General features: G+C 36.6%; 3 protein-coding genes across 5 annotated transcripts; 2 read left to right on the top strand and 1 right to left on the bottom strand.

Moving 5' to 3' along the window:
• Positions 1 to 171: 171 nt before the first annotated feature.
• Positions 172 to 11,850, bottom strand: LOC110846079 (mitochondrial carrier protein Rim2). Of its 2 annotated transcripts, XM_022092703.2 has the most exons (9): positions 9,777 to 11,844; positions 9,073 to 9,441; positions 5,823 to 5,869; positions 4,762 to 4,893; positions 2,718 to 2,875; positions 2,272 to 2,467; positions 1,844 to 1,911; positions 1,684 to 1,775; positions 172 to 1,613 (listed from the first exon to the last, which is right to left on the bottom strand). In XM_022092703.2, the coding sequence occupies exons 1-9, from the start codon at positions 9,815 to 9,817 to the stop codon at positions 1,463 to 1,465; spliced, it is 1,254 nt and encodes a 417-aa protein (XP_021948395.1). In that variant the 5' UTR covers positions 9,818 to 11,844; the 3' UTR covers positions 172 to 1,462. The 2 variants fall into 2 exon arrangements, with proteins under 2 accessions (XP_021948395.1, XP_035705181.1); XM_035849288.1 differs by lacking the exon at positions 4,762 to 4,893 and having other exon boundaries at positions 9,777 to 11,850.
• Positions 11,851 to 13,128: 1,278 nt separating this feature from the next.
• Positions 13,129 to 15,443, top strand: LOC110846582 (predicted GPI-anchored protein 23). 2 transcript variants are annotated; one of them, XM_022093380.2, is made up of 11 exons: positions 13,129 to 13,263; positions 13,488 to 13,546; positions 13,612 to 13,687; positions 13,761 to 13,872; positions 13,937 to 13,958; positions 14,153 to 14,316; positions 14,393 to 14,422; positions 14,490 to 14,506; positions 14,587 to 14,719; positions 14,803 to 14,889; positions 14,953 to 15,443. In XM_022093380.2, the coding sequence occupies exons 2-11, from the start codon at positions 13,509 to 13,511 to the stop codon at positions 15,105 to 15,107; spliced, it is 834 nt and encodes a 277-aa protein (XP_021949072.1). In that variant the 5' UTR covers positions 13,129 to 13,263; positions 13,488 to 13,508; the 3' UTR covers positions 15,108 to 15,443. The 2 variants fall into 2 exon arrangements, with proteins under 2 accessions (XP_021949072.1, XP_021949073.1); XM_022093381.2 differs by lacking the exon at positions 13,129 to 13,263 and adding an exon at positions 13,269 to 13,366.
• Positions 15,444 to 16,891: 1,448 nt separating this feature from the next.
• On the top strand, positions 16,892 to 18,740 carry LOC110847907. Its single transcript, XM_022094947.2, has 3 exons — positions 16,892 to 17,478; positions 17,561 to 17,735; positions 17,835 to 18,740. The coding sequence occupies exons 1-3, from the start codon at positions 17,398 to 17,400 to the stop codon at positions 17,945 to 17,947; spliced, it is 369 nt and encodes a 122-aa protein (XP_021950639.1). The 5' UTR covers positions 16,892 to 17,397; the 3' UTR covers positions 17,948 to 18,740.
• The last annotated feature ends 360 nt before the right edge of the window (positions 18,741 to 19,100 follow it).

Here is a 19,100-nt window from a genome sequence, read left to right as displayed (position 1 = left end):
AACCAGTCGCAACCCTCCGATAACTTTCACCCATGGCATCTCTCTCATTTCTCAGCAAATGTCCATCCCCCTTGGATCCTTATAACATAGAGTTGGATATTATAGTAAAAAAAAATGAAGTTTATTGTGGTACATTGTGAACCAAAAATGCAAAAAACTTGATGTTTTCAATAATTTTCATGTCATTTTGTTTTATTTCCTCTTTCATAAGTTTCATTTTAGTAACATCATTACTCATTTATCAAATAACGGTCTATTATATTATAGTGATATTTTCTATGTATAAAGAATATTTACTCGCTTGAGCTACTATTTTCGATTTTACGTTGATTTTGATATATTATTGACAAAACAATCTCAACAAGTTTGCAGGGTGCCTTGTTAACGGCATACATATTTACGTTTTAACGTATGTATATAGTTCATCGTACGTAACAGCGATTGCTTATTTTTGATGGTGATTTAGTAATAATAATGATAATGGTGATGAATAAATAGTAACCACACCACAACTGGTACTTGTAGCTTGGATGAGCTTTCTCCACACCACACACCACCATCCTTTTTTGACTAGATAATTCCAGCGAGATGGTCAGTGATGCCGCATAATCAATCACATATATATTCTTCCGGCGAGTGGAGATGAAATAAAAATAGGATACAAACTAAAGAATACTTTAGAATAAAATACCAGTCAGTTCTTCAGCAAGGCTTTCCAAACTAAATATTAAAGATTATGTGTGTGTTCCATGCAAATTAGTTACGAAGCTTTGCATGAATTTTTCATAAAATCTATATATACAAAATCTAGAACTTCAACTATTTGTGTAAATGGAAAAGTCGAGTCGCTGCTCTACAGAGTAAACGATTAAGCTGTATGCATAAATATATATACAGATATGTAGGTTATAACATACAATTATATCATGCTCTAAATAAAAACGTTTCATATCTAAATACGTACATGTAATTGTATGTAAGAAAATTTGTGTGTACAATTGTGCACTGAAGGTACACGGTTTTTTATTAAAAAATGAAATTTGTTGATGGAAAATCTATGTACTTCCAACCTTTATATGCACAATTGTATGAAAAAGTTTTCTTAGCTTTGCAAATTGCTACATATATGTAAAATAATCTCAGTCAGTCATCCAAATATGCATGCATTACAATCGTGCGTTCGTGTTCGGCATATAGAAGACGACAAACAGTATAAAATAGTTAAGTCTACTTCTACAATCAAATGTAAAACTGCTGCTAATTTATCCTCAAGTATTAGGAAACTGTTAAAATAGCTTCATTCAACACTAATTAGCACTTTCAGTCTTCGAATAAGTAGTATGTGCACCATAATTTGTCTACTGTAGTTGAATTCCTATTCATAGACGACACAGTACAACCGGGATTGTTTGCAGCCGAATTTTATTGTAAAAGTAAGATAACGCCAGTCTTATTGATAACACTAATGTCGTTCGTGTGTGACTGTGTCCACCTCAAACGTAACATCGCAACACCCATCATCATTGTTGATGAGATCAACATTGCTGACAATATTCGACGAGTCAGAATTTGATGGGAGGTATTTGGTAAAGAGGTAGACGGTGGCTTCGTACCTATTCAAATGAATTACAGTTGTTCTAGTAAATTGGTTGTTGACGAACTTGTAATAAAATTGAAACTCACGTGCTCATCATAATTGCAGTGTTCGGGATCTGGCGAATAAGCTGGGTCATTAATCCACGGTACAATCCTCTGTATCCTTCCTCTTGTCTGGTCTGTACACCAAAAATGAATTTGATTAGATTTTATTGTTAATTTATAAATAAATAATCCTAAGCCTTACAAGGGACAAGGTCTGCCAGAAACTTTTATATTTGGAACCTTCTTCTCTAAGACGTGTTCTTGCGACTTCTGCAAATATACAATATCAACAAGTAAGTAATAAGTGTGTAAGGGGAAATAATGAATATAATTAGCTATACGAATACCCCTTCAATTCTAAATTTCGTATAATTACATAGTTTGGAACATAACTTAAGCCCTTGAGCTAAACTGGGTGACTTTTATGCATGACCCACTATTTGAGGTCAGAGTTAAGATGACCTTTTTCACATGTTTATAGCCTGTCTATACATACAAAGTGACACGACTTGGACAAGAGCCAGAGCCAGGCAAGAGTATTCACATTTAGTCATTGGTGATTATGTACATACATCTGTGAAGTGTCTGACTTTAGGATAAATTGTTGTATGGTAAAGAAGTAAATATTACCGTGTGGATATGCGACAACTGAAGCTACAGTCTTCGAAATTGCTCCAGCGGCCATAAATTGAAAAAAGTCTTTGCTAGTTTTCTCATCCGGATTTCTCTCAGCATCTGCCAAAGTCTCATTGGACCTGGACCATTGGTTCAGCCTTTTCTTCACAGCTTCGTAAATTACAAAATGAATAACCGTTTCAGAAATGCCCTGCAAGAAAAAAACAGTAAAATTGAAATAAAGGATTAGCATTCATATCACGATATATATGGAGACGTAAATAGATGTGGGTAAAAACGCGACCTATTTACTCGATAGTGATTGAAAATTAGTTGATCCACTCAGTCCCTGTCTCTCACTCATGATCTATTATTTTATTTGTAACAGGTAAAATAGGCATAATAATGCCAAGAGCTTAATAATACAATGCACTAAATAAGTAATACAAAGTATGTAGTACCATGTAAGATGCAGTGATTCCTTTATAGAACCCGAGTATTCCTCCCTGTTTGTAAATTTTACGTATTGTCTCGCTAATTGACTGTTGGCGATTATGATCCAATTGCAATCGCGTTTTTACAAACCAAACCGGGTTCGTTGCCGTGCATGAAACGAATCCTATAAAAAAACATACAATTGTAGTGCATGAAACAACGCCTGAAAGTAATGAAAAATATAATAAAAAATAGTGTTGTACATTGTTCTAGATTTTTTTCGTAAACAAATTTGGAATCATTTTTCTGGCACACTTGGCATAGTGGCGCCCTGGCGCCTGTCTGGTTGCTTACCTTACTTTATACATTGGCGAAACATACATACACGTCACAACTAGTACCAAGTACCAACTAAACAGAGTTGCTAACTATCATTCAGGCTGTTCGTGAATATCCATATTGACGTAAAACTTGTCGCTCGTCAATCGTCTCAGAATAGAATGTTTCACACTTTATAATGGTTGAACAATTCATACAGGAAAAAATTATACCTTTAAGATTATGTATATGACTGACAAATGCCGACATATGCAAACCCCATTTTCTAAAATTAACACTCAGACTCGTTTACGGTAACCTATGTTTTCTATGATTGGCCGTAATAACGATTTATTTATCATTTAAACCAATAAGTTATGTAGTTGCATTCATAGAATCAATCAACTTTTCAGACTTTTGGGTTGAGAAATAGTCTACATGTCCAGTGCAAAGTCTACCAAAAGTAATTTTCGTGTTGCCAAATTATGGGCTATTTATTAGCTTCATATACATTAAACTTGATGAAAATATGCATTCTATTGAACATTACATCGTACAGAGTGTCGAGAAAACATAAATGAACACCGATATGAAAAGGTCAAACTGACATAAATTGGCAAATGTGTAGATTTAATTTTGTGACAAATGCCAACAAACTATTAAATGGTCATGATCACTCTCAAAGTTTGGCTTCTTGAGCAATATACATACATTTGAAGGTCAGCTCATCCCAAAAAAGATAACAGCAGTTTAACGTAGGATTAGGTGACTCATCATCACAGGTCTAAAAATCTGAACACTTTTATGCATTTCTCCGTTCTGGGAATTTATTTTTAAATTCTATCAGATCCATTTGTAGACCAGGTCAGTACCAATTTATTAAAAATATGCACTCCAGAGTTTATCAAGTTTTGAAGGAGGAGACCCAAGATAAGCCCTCCAGTTAAAAGGCATTCAGAAAAATTGGGTGTCCAAAAAATTGGCTTATGTTTTTTTTTAAAATCATCGCCATCCTATTAATCAGCTTACTGACTACAACTGGATCAGATAGATTTTCTATTTTCCATTCCATTCCTCTAGAAAACAATTTTGAAATCATGGTGTGGAAAGTAACCTAAACTCCGTTTCACGTTACATGGAGTACATTACCCGAATGAGCCGAATTATTTTATTATTTGTTACCACTTATTCTTATTTTGGCATTTACATTAGTCAATTTCGTATGATTTTTACGCCAAAATATAAATAAGTGGGACCAAATAATAAAATAATTCGGCTCATTCGGCTAATTTACTCCATGTCTTGTGCCGTGAGATTTTTTGAGACGATGAGTCACCTATCGTCATCTTAAGAAGGTACATCAATAAAAACAAAAAAAGAAGAAAGTGTACCTTTTAAATTTATCCACATTGCGAATTATAATAAGTATATATTTTTATTAAAACTTTAAAAGCCATTACTACTTTCTGGCAGGTGTAGGCATATGCATAGACTGGAATAGTTGCCAATTTTTCTACGCACTAACTTTTCAGTTGTAAACTTGACGTTGGTGCATGATAATGAAATAGAATGTGGTTGATTACATCATCACCGACGTGAAAAGAAATCGGATGCCGGGTACGATCAAGGAAGTTAAAAGTACATTGCGTTGGTGTGTCAAAGTCAAAGTCCAATATTATAAATTCTTTCTTTTTTACGTTCTTACTTACGATCTGATATAAACATATTAAGAAAGTAAACATATTAACTAACCGGCAGTTGCTGCAGAGAAAATATGAACAATTGGCGAGTCGGGTGGGAAAATCTGATTGAGGGTTTTCTTAGACTGTGAGTAAGAGCAGAAGTAGATGGCTCGGGAAGGCGCCACCCCCACGATATTCGGTCCTGTTTAGATAAAGTCAATTAATGTCAGTTATATCCAGAAGTACGAGGAAAACTCGCATCTCGACTGGATTTTTCAGCTCTTGTAGAAGATAAAGCTTGCGCTGCAACTCGGGTCAAACACACTGGCGTAGGGGACATCGGCTCGGCTTGACTGCAAGTATTCCAGGTTCAAACCGCAGCACGGTACAGATAAATTTACTTTTTGCAACCTAGTTTTGACCACAATGTTATACCGTTGTATAGGGGGTAAAGTTCTACTAGCAACATAGCCGGACCACCCCCGGGAAGATATTGGGGAGTGGTCAATATCATCATTTTTTTCATACTGACCACACCCCCACACGCTGTCGGTGCGGTTTGAATATCCTACTAGTAGAACTTGACCTCTTATGGCAAAGTTAAAAGCATTTTAGTCAAAACTGGCTTGCAAAAATGTAAACTAGCCTCTACTGAGATTTGAACCCGCGTGCTTATGCTACAGACTGAGCCGATGTCCCTTATGCCAGCAATTTGACTCGGGTTGCAGCGCTAGCTTTATCTTCTACAAGAGCTGAAAAATCCAGTCGAGATGCGAGTTTCCCTCCTACTTCTGGATATAACTGACATTAAATACTTGGTGTACTCTCGACATGAAACAATGCATTGTTATTCCTCACTCTTTTATTAATACACATTGGTATAATTCGGTCACTAGCCCTACATATACGACCACACCCCCCCCCACCTCCTAATTCAACTAAGCATTGTAGAAAATACCCCCCTTGTTCCAGTGAACTGTTCTTATCTTTAGTAAAGGTAGACTTGTAAATATTTATGCAATTGATAGCATACGTTAATACTGTATATCTAATTGTGACTAATTGATACTTTGTTGAGCAATGAAAATGCATTCAATTAATAAATGTTCAAAATTTAAATATAGTACTCACCAAGACCCTTGAACAAGGCCCTTGGTCCTTCTTTTTCAATAATAAGTCTGGAAAACAAAAACGTTTATTAGCAATTGAAGCTATAAACACTCTCCAATATGTATTTATTTATTTTGTAAAAAATGCAGGCGCCAGCATGCATCATTAACAGATTTTCATACATAAACTCAGACGTTCGTATTAAGTAAGAAAGCAGTAAATTCAAGATAAAGCAAGTTTTCATCAATTGGAGGTGTCCATAAAACTACAGAATCATCAAATCGCATCGAGCAATATGCAATATATAAACATATGACACGCAATCAAAAAGTGTAAATATTGCATAAGCATTATATATATACATGAATCTGACACACTAAAAATAGACTTGGACTACACGGTGTAATAAATCATACATGAAAGGGTCATCCTCATAAATTTATTATGTAGGTATAAGAAGTAAATTTATCCGATATTAAATACGACATGCTCATTTTCAGTGCGTGAACACATTAAAGTACAATATATATTTTTAAAATTGGCGAATTATCTCGAGTAAATGTTTAACATTTAACAAAAATAACTCTGTAATTTTCCTAAAATTAAGATCAATGAATGGAAATAAAGACATCGACGAATCGATTATCATCAAAGTGGAAAATTTACGGAATAAAAAGCTAGTAAAAACTGGATAAAGGTATTTTTATATATACGGAATTCATCATGTCCGTACAGGCGTAACTACTTATGTACGTGTATAAACTGGCGTAATCACATACAGTCCAGTGTGCAACAAAGCCTTCCTTATTAAACAAAAGTGGCCACAACTGTCATGTATTTATTAAAAGATATTGATTCGTCCACATGCCAAGTTCCTCATGCCCTCATGCTTCTGGCTGGGACATTCTGGACCAGAATTTCTGGTGACTGGAGACATAAAACAAGAGGACCATTCATTATTTTTCATCTTCCACTCTCGTCTCCAGATCAGAATCCATGCAAGTTGTTTGCCCAGTCTGCGAATGGGTCCACGAAATTTGATAACCTACCTAACCTAACCTGCGAGACCCCTTTTTCCTTTTCATAAATCTGGAAATTACTGACTACAAATGCTGCTCAAACTTGTTAAAACTTTTCCACTCGAGTAAATAATTTTTAATCTTCCCAGTTTTAGATGGATGAATGTATTTACGTAAACTGGACTCAATTTGCAGACGTGAGTACCACATGCCATATAAACAAATGGTATCATTTACTACATAATAATATGTACGTTCAGAACCAATTATTTCTGGATAAACCTACTTGAACTAATATAATCATCTTAAAAAGGGCGTAATTATTTGTATACGTGACATTTAAATTCGTGTCGACTCTTGATCAGGTTTTTGTAAGATTGATTGCTGATTCTAACAACCATGTTGTACATATGTGTATCTATAGACATTCAATTAGTTATAATCGTGTGACGAATACTTGTTGATTTTCGACCTTTTCTGCCACAAGTTTCAAACTTTGGAGGTGTGCTTTCTAACTCGTGCGTGGAAGACCTAATCAATTTTTTCAGTATTTTTGTATTTCATTGCGTACATTTTTGCAAAAATGTGTACAATAAAACGCCCGAAAATCTATATTTCTGCGATTTTTCATAAATCCACGTGATGTATAATATCAGTATGCATCATATCAATCATAAATGTAGATTTAGATTTCGTTCTTTCAAACATTTACGTCAGCAGCCAATTCCTACTGATACGTCTCTGAACCTGAATGTATGTGTCTTAATATTCTGCATATATATACCCAAAACTTGGCTGAGTTTGTTATATTTCTTACACGAGACCAATTCAAACTAGAATTAACTGGAGATAATTTGTTATCCAGAGTTTAGAGATATCGAAACAAGGGCACCAGTAGATTTATACGTATGCATGCATTTCATTCATTTTTGTCGCCCGCTGTTAATTATTAACCAGTTTAATCAAATTGAATCAATCGTAAATATTTGCGCAATTAACAAGCACTAGAGTAAAGGCATAAGAACATTACTGTATCTCAATAATAACTGTCAAATATGACTGATTTAACACAGACTTAAGTGCACCATCGATAAATGTACAAGCACATTATCCCGTTGTTAATCTCAAAATGTTGTTTCAGAGTAAACAGTCTAGTCTATTTTTACCTTGCGCTTAATGAAAATTTGCATTTTCTCAACAAGAAAGACAAATACAGTTTTCGTTACGTATGGATGCCATAATTTGTTGTTGACCAATGTCCTAAATAGAGAAACTGGCTACCCCTGTTTCTGCACGTCGTCGAAACATAAATGCGTATGCATATTCCAAGTATAGAATAAACGAAATTGCTTCTAAAAAGTAAACTGCCAACGTTTCATTTCCCATTATTCAAAAGGGCTAAATTGAAACACTGAGGTGTAGCTCGAACAAATTAACTAATCAACGAAGGGCAGCTTAATTTGCAGTTTTAGTGTTAACCGACAGCAAGGTCTACTTCTATCTATGATTTTGTCCATATGACCTTCCGAATGCACAGCTTAAACATGTGGAGAGTGAATGCACAAACATTAAGCATTGAGGAAGCAATAAAATGAAAGATGCATGTTTGCGAGTTTCCTAACTATTAACTAGGAGGACCAATGTACTTCCTTCATCCCATGAATAAAAACGATTGAAAAATTAAAGAAAATATACGAATCAAGTTTGAAGTTTCATACATAACAATTCATAAAAAATATTAAAATTATTGCAAATGAATTTGTCTGGCTATAAGAGAATAGGGATAAATTGTTTTTAAAAAAAGAAATATATTCTGCATAAGTATTTCCTCAACGTAATCATTGAATTAATGATTGCTTCTGCTAAAGATATATGCATATCTTAGCAGACACATAGTCATGTCTCATGTTAAGAATACATTTAGCTCGAGAAGCTTTAAGCAGTAAAGATAATGACAGTAAATATTTTCGGGTTTGGCTGTTTTCTCTTCTAAGGTCACCTCTGGGAAAATCGATTAAATCCTTGCAGTATAAACACGGAGAAAATTAAGAAACAATTACAATAATGGATTTTCAAGCGACATGCAAAGAACGTTCCATTAGCAAATTACACACTGCACAACAATAATAGTTATTACGTAAAAAAGCTCTTGAATAATAAGAATACTATAAAAATACGCATCAACGGCAACTGCTAAATTCATGCACCAAAAAATAGTTGGGCATATGTATGTATGCATATTGGTTTATTACCGAAGACACTGCACAAGGCCAAGCTGCTTTGGAACGGTGCTGCTGCCACTGCTGCTAGTGGGCACCGGATTTGGAGGAATGGATCTTGCGACGGCGAGAATATGTGAATTTCGTCCACAGTTGACACATGTGGAGATCAGCCTTTTCGTGGAAGATCTTATGTGACTTCTGTCCGCACTGAGGGTATGAAGATGATGGCGGTGTTGGTTGTGGGAGGGGAGACTGCTACTTCTTCCTCGGGGAGGTCCATTTACAAAAACGGCACCACCGGGTGTGTTTGGGTTGCCGAAAACAGGGTTGGAAGACTGGAGACGAGTCTTGACCACTTCTAATGGACAGGTCACCACGGCCCCAGCGGTCCCAGCGATTCTGTCACAAAATAATGAAACAAATCAGTATCCAATTCTTTCTAGATTTTTTGCTGCGTTTGTTTTGAAAACAAGCCCTTTTGTAATACGTATGTATGCATATTTCTATTGGGTTGGAAAAGAGCCAAATAGGCAAAAGTACGGAAATCAACAAAGTGAATCGAGGATGTATTAAATCGATCTTGTTGTTGTTGGCGGATTGGTGGTTGAGTGACCTGCCCGGCGGGGTTGCTGGGATTTCCGTTCTTTTACATTGTTCGAGAACGATGTGTGGGTGAGCTTATGGCATTCAAATGGGGAAAGCAGTTAGGGATGACAAGTAGGGATTTTGATTACCCTCCGGCTATAAGATGAATGAAAGTATCCCTTTGAGACATAATCCAACAGGTTGAGGAGTCCAAACCTCAAAGAACAGGTTCGTGTCGATTTCAAATTATCTTAACTTCAACTACTGACGAGATAAGCACAGTGAAATTTGTACAGCTTTTAGCTTCACAAGACTGCAGATTATTATGAACAGAGAAGGAAGATGTACACAATGTCATAGAAAGTCCGCTCAGAGCTTGAGTTCTTACGAGACAACAAAGAGAGATGAAAAATGTTTAATTCAGATGATTTACGAGTGTGAAAATTAGCAGCAGTGAAATAAACAGCTTAATTGGAGGTAATTCAAAAGTAATAGGTGGAAGAGGCAGGAAGATCAGACTACAATAATTAATTTATTGTAACAAATAATATATGAATGAGAGAATCCCAATCGCAGTATCTGGACCTGACTGATGAAATTGGGGGCTCGTCTTATGTCACCGGCTTTCTTTGCGACTCTATTGGGCTGTTGTTGTTGTTTTTGTATTATGAAGTCACAAGTATCGTGGTTGATGAGTACGTAAATTTAGACGCACAACAAACTTTTCTTCAAAACATGTCACAAACAGGACGACTTTCCCTTTGTCAGAAAATAACTGTCACGAGTATGATTGCGAGCTAACTAAACCTCGAACGTGTCACTCTGCGTCTTAAATAGTGCAGAGCTCTTAATAATAACGAGATGAATGATGGCACTTTGTCACTGCATTAATTAATTGCTGTAGAAAGGAGAGAGTCCACAAATATTGGTTATCAACAACAACTCATCTATTTAATACAACCCACCCATACTGCCCTCACCAACCAAGTCTTGCTTTTATTGGAGCAGCGTTGGACACTCCTCTCTCACTTAAGATTAGTTTACATTTTCTTTTACGAAGACGACGGCTCAGTTTTATTATAGTTATCCTTCCACGCTTTCCTTTTCAGTTATCAGTAAGTCTTCCAGTAAATTTGGTGTACGGAGCCTGAATTGTCTTGACGGAAATTTGTTCTCTACATATTTATGACTACACACCCACTGTGGACGGAATAAGAATTGCTTGATCCAGAAATATTTCAGAATAAAAATATAGTTTCTTCCCAGCAGCGGTTATGGTCGTGTCGTAATCTCGTAATCGCTGTCTACAAACATTTAATGTCTCTGTAGCAGGGTTAAAATCTCTCTGCGAGCTGGTTGGTTGGCAAATATTGTTTGTATTTTTTGCCTATGCTGGGTTTGTTTAAATATGTATGTTCAAAGCTCAATACAGGAAAACTGGTCTATCTGTGTGTAACTTGTAAAGTTGTATTGTTTATGTATTTGTCTGTCCTGGTCGTAGTATTAGTCGTATCGGCCTTACTGAATGAGTTGGTTCATTACAATAATTGCCAAGTAGTTATTTAGTGGTGATGTCCCTGTTATATTAATATTACAAAGTATATGCTTTCGGTTGTATGTTACTGTAGTGGGATATCTGCGATACGGGTGATAGTCGTTCAATGGCAAATGTTTCAATGTCCTGAGTTCCAAAGTTTAACATTGCTCTGATGATGAGTAAGATATAACGACGCAGTTACGCTCATCCTCCGTGTGTGTGTCTGGTAGATGATCTCTTGCAACTGGATACGAGTTGTTGATGATGATGATCACGATAAAAAAAACTATTTTAAATTAAACAATACCGCAGCACAATTAAAACATTTGTTATCAAATAACGATACATACACACACTCACAAATTGTTGTGTCAATAGCTTCAAGTTTGCATTTCCAACTGATCTCGACGAAATTAATGCATCGACAATTATTACTGCCTGATTTGACGGAACAATATTGTGGAAGTAATAAGAGTGAGGAATGCAATGCAATGCAATGCGTGTGAGACTACTGCGTTGTTTTTGTTTCCTTTCCAGTAAACGAGAAACGAGCCGCTATTTTCCTTTACTACGGTTTTAGAACTCTAGATAGAAGAGAGAATGTAAATATGTAGAAAGGGCTAAGAAATATCTGGAGCAGTCTCTCGTAAGGAAACCCATATTAAAACTTTAGAAACGATGGCAAACGAATCGACAGCGTACACCTCCGACGATGCTAGAATTTGAGTCGTGATTAGAGCTTAACTAGTAAATGTATGGTCATTTATTAGACGATGATTGTTCGTGTTTCATTTTATATTCATTTGTTCATTTCTAGGCATTATGTGCACACAAAGTGAAAGAACGGCTCGGTTGCAAGGTTGCCTGCCACAAGAATTTACAACATTTTCATTTGAACATTACGATATGATGTCTGGCTGTTTTATGCAACCACACAAACTTTCCATCATTTTCTAAGCTTGGATTATATTGAAACTGAATCAATAATAACACAAGTTAATTGAATTCTGCAATATGGGATATTAATTCGTATACAAGTCAAGATTATGTATGCATATATTCTGGAATGCCTAATATCTGTGAGCAGATATTATTAAAAGCAGTTTTGATGTTTGGAGGAGGGTTTTGACAGTTTATAATATTTGATAATATTTAACTAGTATATCAGATCAGATCAAGCTCAACAACTAGTTAACCAAACACGGCAAAATATTGTCGCATTTGGAGTATCAGAGCAACTTTCATTGCAAATTCCGACCGAGTTTGCTATGCTATTCCAGATTGCACGTGCTTGAGTTTACAAACACGACGAGTTGATAATGTTCGAATTGCGGAGCGTGAGACGAACTGCACACTCGTGAGAACGGGTCACATCAGAGAAACTCGCTCCCCAAGAAGAGATGGTGTTGAGGTGCATGAAATGTAATAAACGACGAATCAAGATTCGTCGTTTGGTACATTTTGTTTGAGCTTTGACCTGAAAAATTGTCATGTTGCTGACTACATTCATTCTTCACGTTTGAAAATAGTACAGATACAGATGTAATTATGGTAATCAAAAATAAATCTAATCGTGTGTAGGATTGATTCAGATAAAATTTCATGCGTGCCAGCCTGTAAAGGCAGCATGTCGGTCTTGTGTCTTGTCGTAATTACCTAAAATTAGCCTTCGTTGACACGAAAATAAGGTGTCAGTTGTAGAAGCATTTATTCCTATTGCTTAAAATCATCTCCCATTCGAACATCCAACAGCCAGATGAAAAGTATCATCCTCATCGTCGTCGTCGTCGAAGAGAGGTTTTCATATACATGGCAGATGGTTCGAACGTGTGTAGGAGACAATATCGGTCTGAGATTGCTGAATATGTGCATGTTAACATTGCCTGGGAAGTATCTTAACGCATCATGGTCGGTGTCTCCCATTTCCACAGAATAAAGATGTGCTTGCCAATTTTTACAAATCTAGATATTTTTGGAGCATCTTATATCCTGGCTCAACGTAGCCTCCTTATTTATCCTACTTGTGCCATGCATGTTTAGCTAAACAGAGCATAGAACTTATATTGCTTGGTGCAACAAACGTCCATAATCCGGTCTAGGTAAATTGATTTTCGTTTTTACTATTCATCTTCTCCTAATAGCACTTATATCCATATTGTTCATCATCTCACACGTACACAGAAAGTGAAATTTAATTGCAAGGTGGTGAAAGGAGTGATTTTATATTACTTTCCTTATAAATTCCGTACATTAACTACATCGCGAAACTCATAAATACAAAGCCACTTAACTTTGCCACAGATTAAATAATATATTTTTGCAGATAATTTGGTAGTCATCCATCATGCCTGACAAAGGCGGCGCACAAGTCGCTGAAAACGGGTAATTTGTCAAAGTTCATATGCAGAACTAGGTATGTTCACACGCACATCATTTATTTTCTGCAGAGAGGTTGAGACTACGGATCCAAAAGCACCCTTAGCTGATGAAGAGGAGGAGGAGGAGATAGGCGACCCCGTTCCAGTAATTCTAAAAAATAACGCATTCAAGTCTACCAATCATTTTCACCACACTATAATTGGTGCAATGTCAACAGGCAAATGTCCAAGCTGTTCTGTCATTATGCGGAATTGTGGCAGCTATCATGGTGGCGATGGGACTTGCCTCCTCAGAATGGGTGATTGCAGTTGACGGGTATTACTGGCAAGGTAATTAATCATGATGAATGAAAATATAAATTATACAATAAATGCATTTGGGATCCCTTTTTAGGTCTCTTTGTCTACTGTGCCGGGTAAGAATATTTCTTCCCTTCAGTTACTATTTACGATTTTAAGTGATTTTTTTTACATATGTATATTATTAACAAAACAATCTCAACAAGACACAGGGTGCCCTTTAACGCCAAAAATATTTACATTTTTAACGCATGTAGACAATTTAGCGTGTGTTGCAAATATTGATTGCATTTTTTCATGAAAAACCAAGATCTGGGTACAGTGGGAGTGGAAGTGGGGAAGATAGTTCGGAATCATCGTCGTCATCATCAAGTTCGAGTGCATCGGCCGCCGGGTCAGGTTCAGGTTCTGGTTCTGGCTCAGGTTCGGGATCCGGTTCTGGATGCGAAAGCTCAGAAGAAGAAGATGGAAATGGAAAGCTAAAATACTAAAGAAGTTAAATTTTGTATTGATGACTCTCTGAAGATAATTTTGAAACGTTTAATTACAGGATGTTATAGAATTGATCTTGGAATTCAAGGTATGACTCGAAAATTATTCACATATAACAATTATCAAAATAATTTCGATATTTTATTGTTAAATAGGCTACACTATGATGGCGGTATGGAAGATATGATAATTTTATTTCGCTTGCGGTTTACATACTATGCAACCAACTTCAATAATGCAATTGTTTTGTAGGCTCTATTCATTTCCGTCAGCTTGGCCAGCAACATTTTTGGTTTCATCTTGGCAATGCTGGGTTCATGGGTGAAAGATATTGATAGCAAGAGGAAATCATACAAGTTGTCCCTGTATTTATGGATTGTATGCAGTAAGAAATGCTTGACAATGACTACAAAAGTAATGCTCATAATCTTGGGCATCGACTAATTGTTATGATTTAATTTTGACCAGTTATTTCCTGTGGCTTATCTCTGTTCATTTATTCTGCATGTTTTGGTGAATTGATGGAGGATGTGGAGGAATTGGGACCATTTAAAAGTAAACAAGTGATTTTGACTAAAATCAAAATAATGACGGTGTCAAAAATATAAATATTTTCAGAGCCCAAGGATGAATGGGAGATAGGATGGTCATTTGAAGTGATCGTGGCAGGGTTGGTGTTCCAAATAATTACGACGTTATGCGTCGGATACAGCCTGCTTATGCTCCCCATCATCGAGGAAGTTGAGGAGGAGGAGGAAGAGGAGAAAAAGTAGCCGAGTTGTCGAACCACGACTCGTGCAACACCCATGCTAATTAAATAGAAACCTTAATTAAGAACACGTGTTCAAGAGTTGGCACTTGATATGTCAGACCTTTTTCATTAAATTGTCAACGCCAGTAATATTTGTACCCTATGAGTGACACACGTTCAGACAATTATTATTATGCCCCTGAATCGAACATCTACATACGTATGTACATACAATATCGTGGGTAGAAGGTGAATAATTTCAATGTCTATACAATTTTTATTGTGTGCTTGTCTTTTTGTGTAATTCTCATATGTGTTATGATATGTTGACATAAAATTCTTATCCTGATATGGTTTATTTTTATCCAGTGCATACATACATATATATTACATATATCAAACTATGTACAGAATCAAGGTACTGTTGCCGTGTCATTGCTGATATCACATAACTTTCACCAGTTTCACCGTGTCTTGTCGACTTGGATCTTGGTTGCAAATATAAAAAAAGGTGGGCAAAGAACTTTGGAATGACCGGCCGACAGTTGGCTTGACTTTTTTTGCGCTTTCTCTTCTAATCTGATGGGCCGTGTCTATCCGTCCTGGCACCTTGCAGTTGTTGATTGAAATTGTGGATGAGTCAAGCCCCATTGAATATCATGATGACGATGTGATAGGGCTCAGCCAAAAGTCACTTTCTCAACTTTCTCGCTGTCATCTTACATTCATCCAAAGCTCGCTTCAGCTACTTTCCTAAATGTTCTCACTCAATGCTTCGAAAACATATCTGTTTTTTAGCAGTAGCCGTGAAATGCCTGCCAGGAGAAACGGATTTGACACACCTAAAATGTGTTATGAACGCTATGTTGAGCTTTTTTGAATTTCTACCCATTACTGATAATTGGATGTGTTCTCCATGTAAAAGATTTTAATAAATGCATATCATTTCAAATATGTTTTATTGCGTCCTTGATAAAAAACGCCTTCTGGGAAGATTTTGTAGTGTTTTCATCAAGAAGTCTCACTAAACTGAGTTAAACGAGCTCACTTTTGTCTGACTGAATAGCACATTAATGTCAGAGTAAATATTAAAGGTAGAGAATTCAATCCGTCGACAATTATTATACGGAAAATCCTGAGAATGACACGGTCATCATGCGATAGGGCGTGATTGAGAATGAGCTTTCCCTCTCAATTCCCCACTTATCCTCAGCCATGCTTCTGCACGCTGCTGCTGCTGATTGCCAAAACAGATAATATAATAATATTAAGCTAGGCCGGTTGAAAGCTGTGTCAAAGTCCAAATAGGCTGCTTTCCTAGGACAAGAAGCTTAAGTGACTGAAAGGAAACGATTCCAATCAATTTTTATGTCCTCGCTCATTCATTCAGGGATTGGCTGGAGGATCAGGTCTCGGTTTCCTCTGATGATGCTCCAAAAAGAAGGGAAAAGTCAGCAGTCAGTCGTCGTCTTGTTGATCTTGAAGTTAATCCGTACAAGAGAATAGGCAGGCAGTATCCACCTAATAAGAATACAGCACAAAAAGTTGAACAACATTACGGTTCGATGGTTTCTTTCCATGGTTTATATCCTCCTCCTCCTCCTCCACAAAAAGAAAAAGAGAGATCGTTCAAAGAAACACCCACCAGAATCATGCACATCTGACTGCTCTGCTAAGATGGGGAAATTGGATGTAAATATCGATTTCACTCATTCGCCGTTCTTCACCAAGAAGCAGAAGGAGATCGGAGGAAGGAAATGTTCCCATACTTTCAACTTTCACTCAGCCATCGCGAGTTGCGAGTTAGCAGGATGCACGAATTACTCTCAACTTCATCCAAGTCCATGATGATATTTGGGTCTCTTTCACTTTCTCCTCGCCTTCGTAGTCAGCCTAATACACGTCCAAACCCCTGCTTTCTCGGGATCACTCTTCGCTGAGGGAATTTCCGTCAAGTGAAAGCGGGAGAGACTTTTTTACGCAATGCTATTTTTGACTAGAACTCTTTCCCCTTTTCATTTTGTCCTTAATTTAAAATAGTCCCCTAAACCCTACAGAAGGCCGCAATTTTTAGTGGCCAAAAAGTAGACAAACATTGCTGCGTTTTGACCCCAAAGCAACATCTTTCCCCGTAGAGGTTTTTTAACAGTTTTTGAATTTAGTTTTTTAGTCATGCTTTAACAAGTGTTTTTTTGTATAAAGTGCACTGCTGGCTGGGACACAATGTTTAAAAAAGTGCCAAGATTTTTGTCGTGGTAGTATTTTTATAAACTTTACCCCATTCCCTCCCTCATCTTAGTACACAGGACGCAATGATTCGAGGTGTCGGTCGTGGATTCATTTCCGGTTGGTGGGGCGTTGTTATGATAGTGTTGGCGTTGGGAGCCGTGATGGTATGTAATTATTACACATTTGTACAAATAGAAATTTTTAAAAATCCATATAATTTATGCTGGTTTCTGGGTGCATGGATAGCTTTGTTGTTTTTGTTGGTGTTGGGGGTTCTACGACAAACGAAGAAGGAGGCTTAGTTTAGCTCAACAGGCAGATTCAGAATTGACCCTAAGAGAAGATAGTCCAAAGTTTTTAAAGCTACTCGCCAATAAGGAGAACGTTAGACGACATAGCAATATCAATATCGAAAATCAAGGTGGGCGATAACAAAATTTTCGAAATTCAATTACCTCAAATTTCCTCAATGATTACACAAAGCTTGGCTAAATGTATTTCTTGTCATTACTAATTTCAGAATTCAAAAACTGTGTGGTGGAGTACAGCGGTTCAATTTGTCCATATCCACCTGAAAATGCAAACTCTGCTCGGCTATTTAGTAATATTCCCATCCCACTTTATGATGGTTGACAAATTAAGTATGTGCATACAATTATGCGAATAGTAAGTAAGTAATGAAGAAAGACGGCCTACACGAACGAACCCATCAATCGAATAATCATTGAAAAAGCATCAACACTTTGATTAAAACAATCATGTGCCAATCTTTGATAATATTTATTGAAATTGAAACAGTACACGTAGAAAGAATGAAATGTTCTCGTTGACGAAAACTTACAATCCATCCGATTGACTCCGCCATTGTAAGGTATAGACTAAATTTGTCTATATCTACTTATTTTCAGGTGGAGTTGATTTTTCCACTATGTAAAAGTAAACGCTTTAAAAAATGCATGCGCTAAACAAATAAACGCGAAATCGTCCGTGTCCAAATCAAGAATTAAGTATTGTACATACCAAACGACTCTGAACTGAAATACATTTAATAAACAAGTATAGCAGAAATAGCAGTCAGCTAGTCTTATCTTGACAGTGAATCAGATTATATAGATATTTATATAAATATGTAGGTCAAAAAATATATAAATAAATACATATTGTATATTCGGGAAAAAGTAACTTCTCTTTCCAGAAAGGATGACTATATATACTTTTATGTATACTTACCTATTAGATGTACATACATACAGTGTAAATGTTGAGGGGTTTCAACGGCTATGACACGTATGCAAAATTATGCATAAAAACAAAAAGTGAGATAAGTGCTTGTGGGTTGGTCATTAAAGGTGGAATAAGTTTGGAGTGATATGGTAAATAATAACAAGGGTCAATAAGAGCAAAGTGCGTGGTCTGAATTTATGTACGAATGTAGTGTCCAATTTATTAAACTCATTTAAAAGATAAGGGTATAAGCATGACATATATGACGAATCAGAAGAAAAGGTACTTTAACTACCCAACCGGTTGGGTAATTGCAACCCCATAATTTTATGATTTGCGGATGATGTCACCCGATCAATCGCACCCCATCAATCGCACCCCGGCTAACGCACCCCACCATTGCCACCCCTAGGATGATGCCACCCCCGATCATTCGCACCCGAGCAATCGCACCCCTGTAGATGCCACCCCTTATCAATCGCACCCTTAGGAGTATCCCACCCCCGATTTTGTGAGATTTTGACAAATTTTCGGGCACAAATAAATGAGTGTAAATATGCGA

This window comes from Folsomia candida, unplaced genomic scaffold, assembly GCF_002217175.1.
Source record: "Folsomia candida strain VU population unplaced genomic scaffold, ASM221717v1 Fcan01_Sc003, whole genome shotgun sequence".
NCBI classification, from domain to species: Eukaryota; Metazoa; Arthropoda; class Collembola; order Entomobryomorpha; family Isotomidae; genus Folsomia; species Folsomia candida.
Note: the sequence above shows the minus strand (reverse complement) of the source record. Positions and strands in the feature narration are given on the sequence as shown.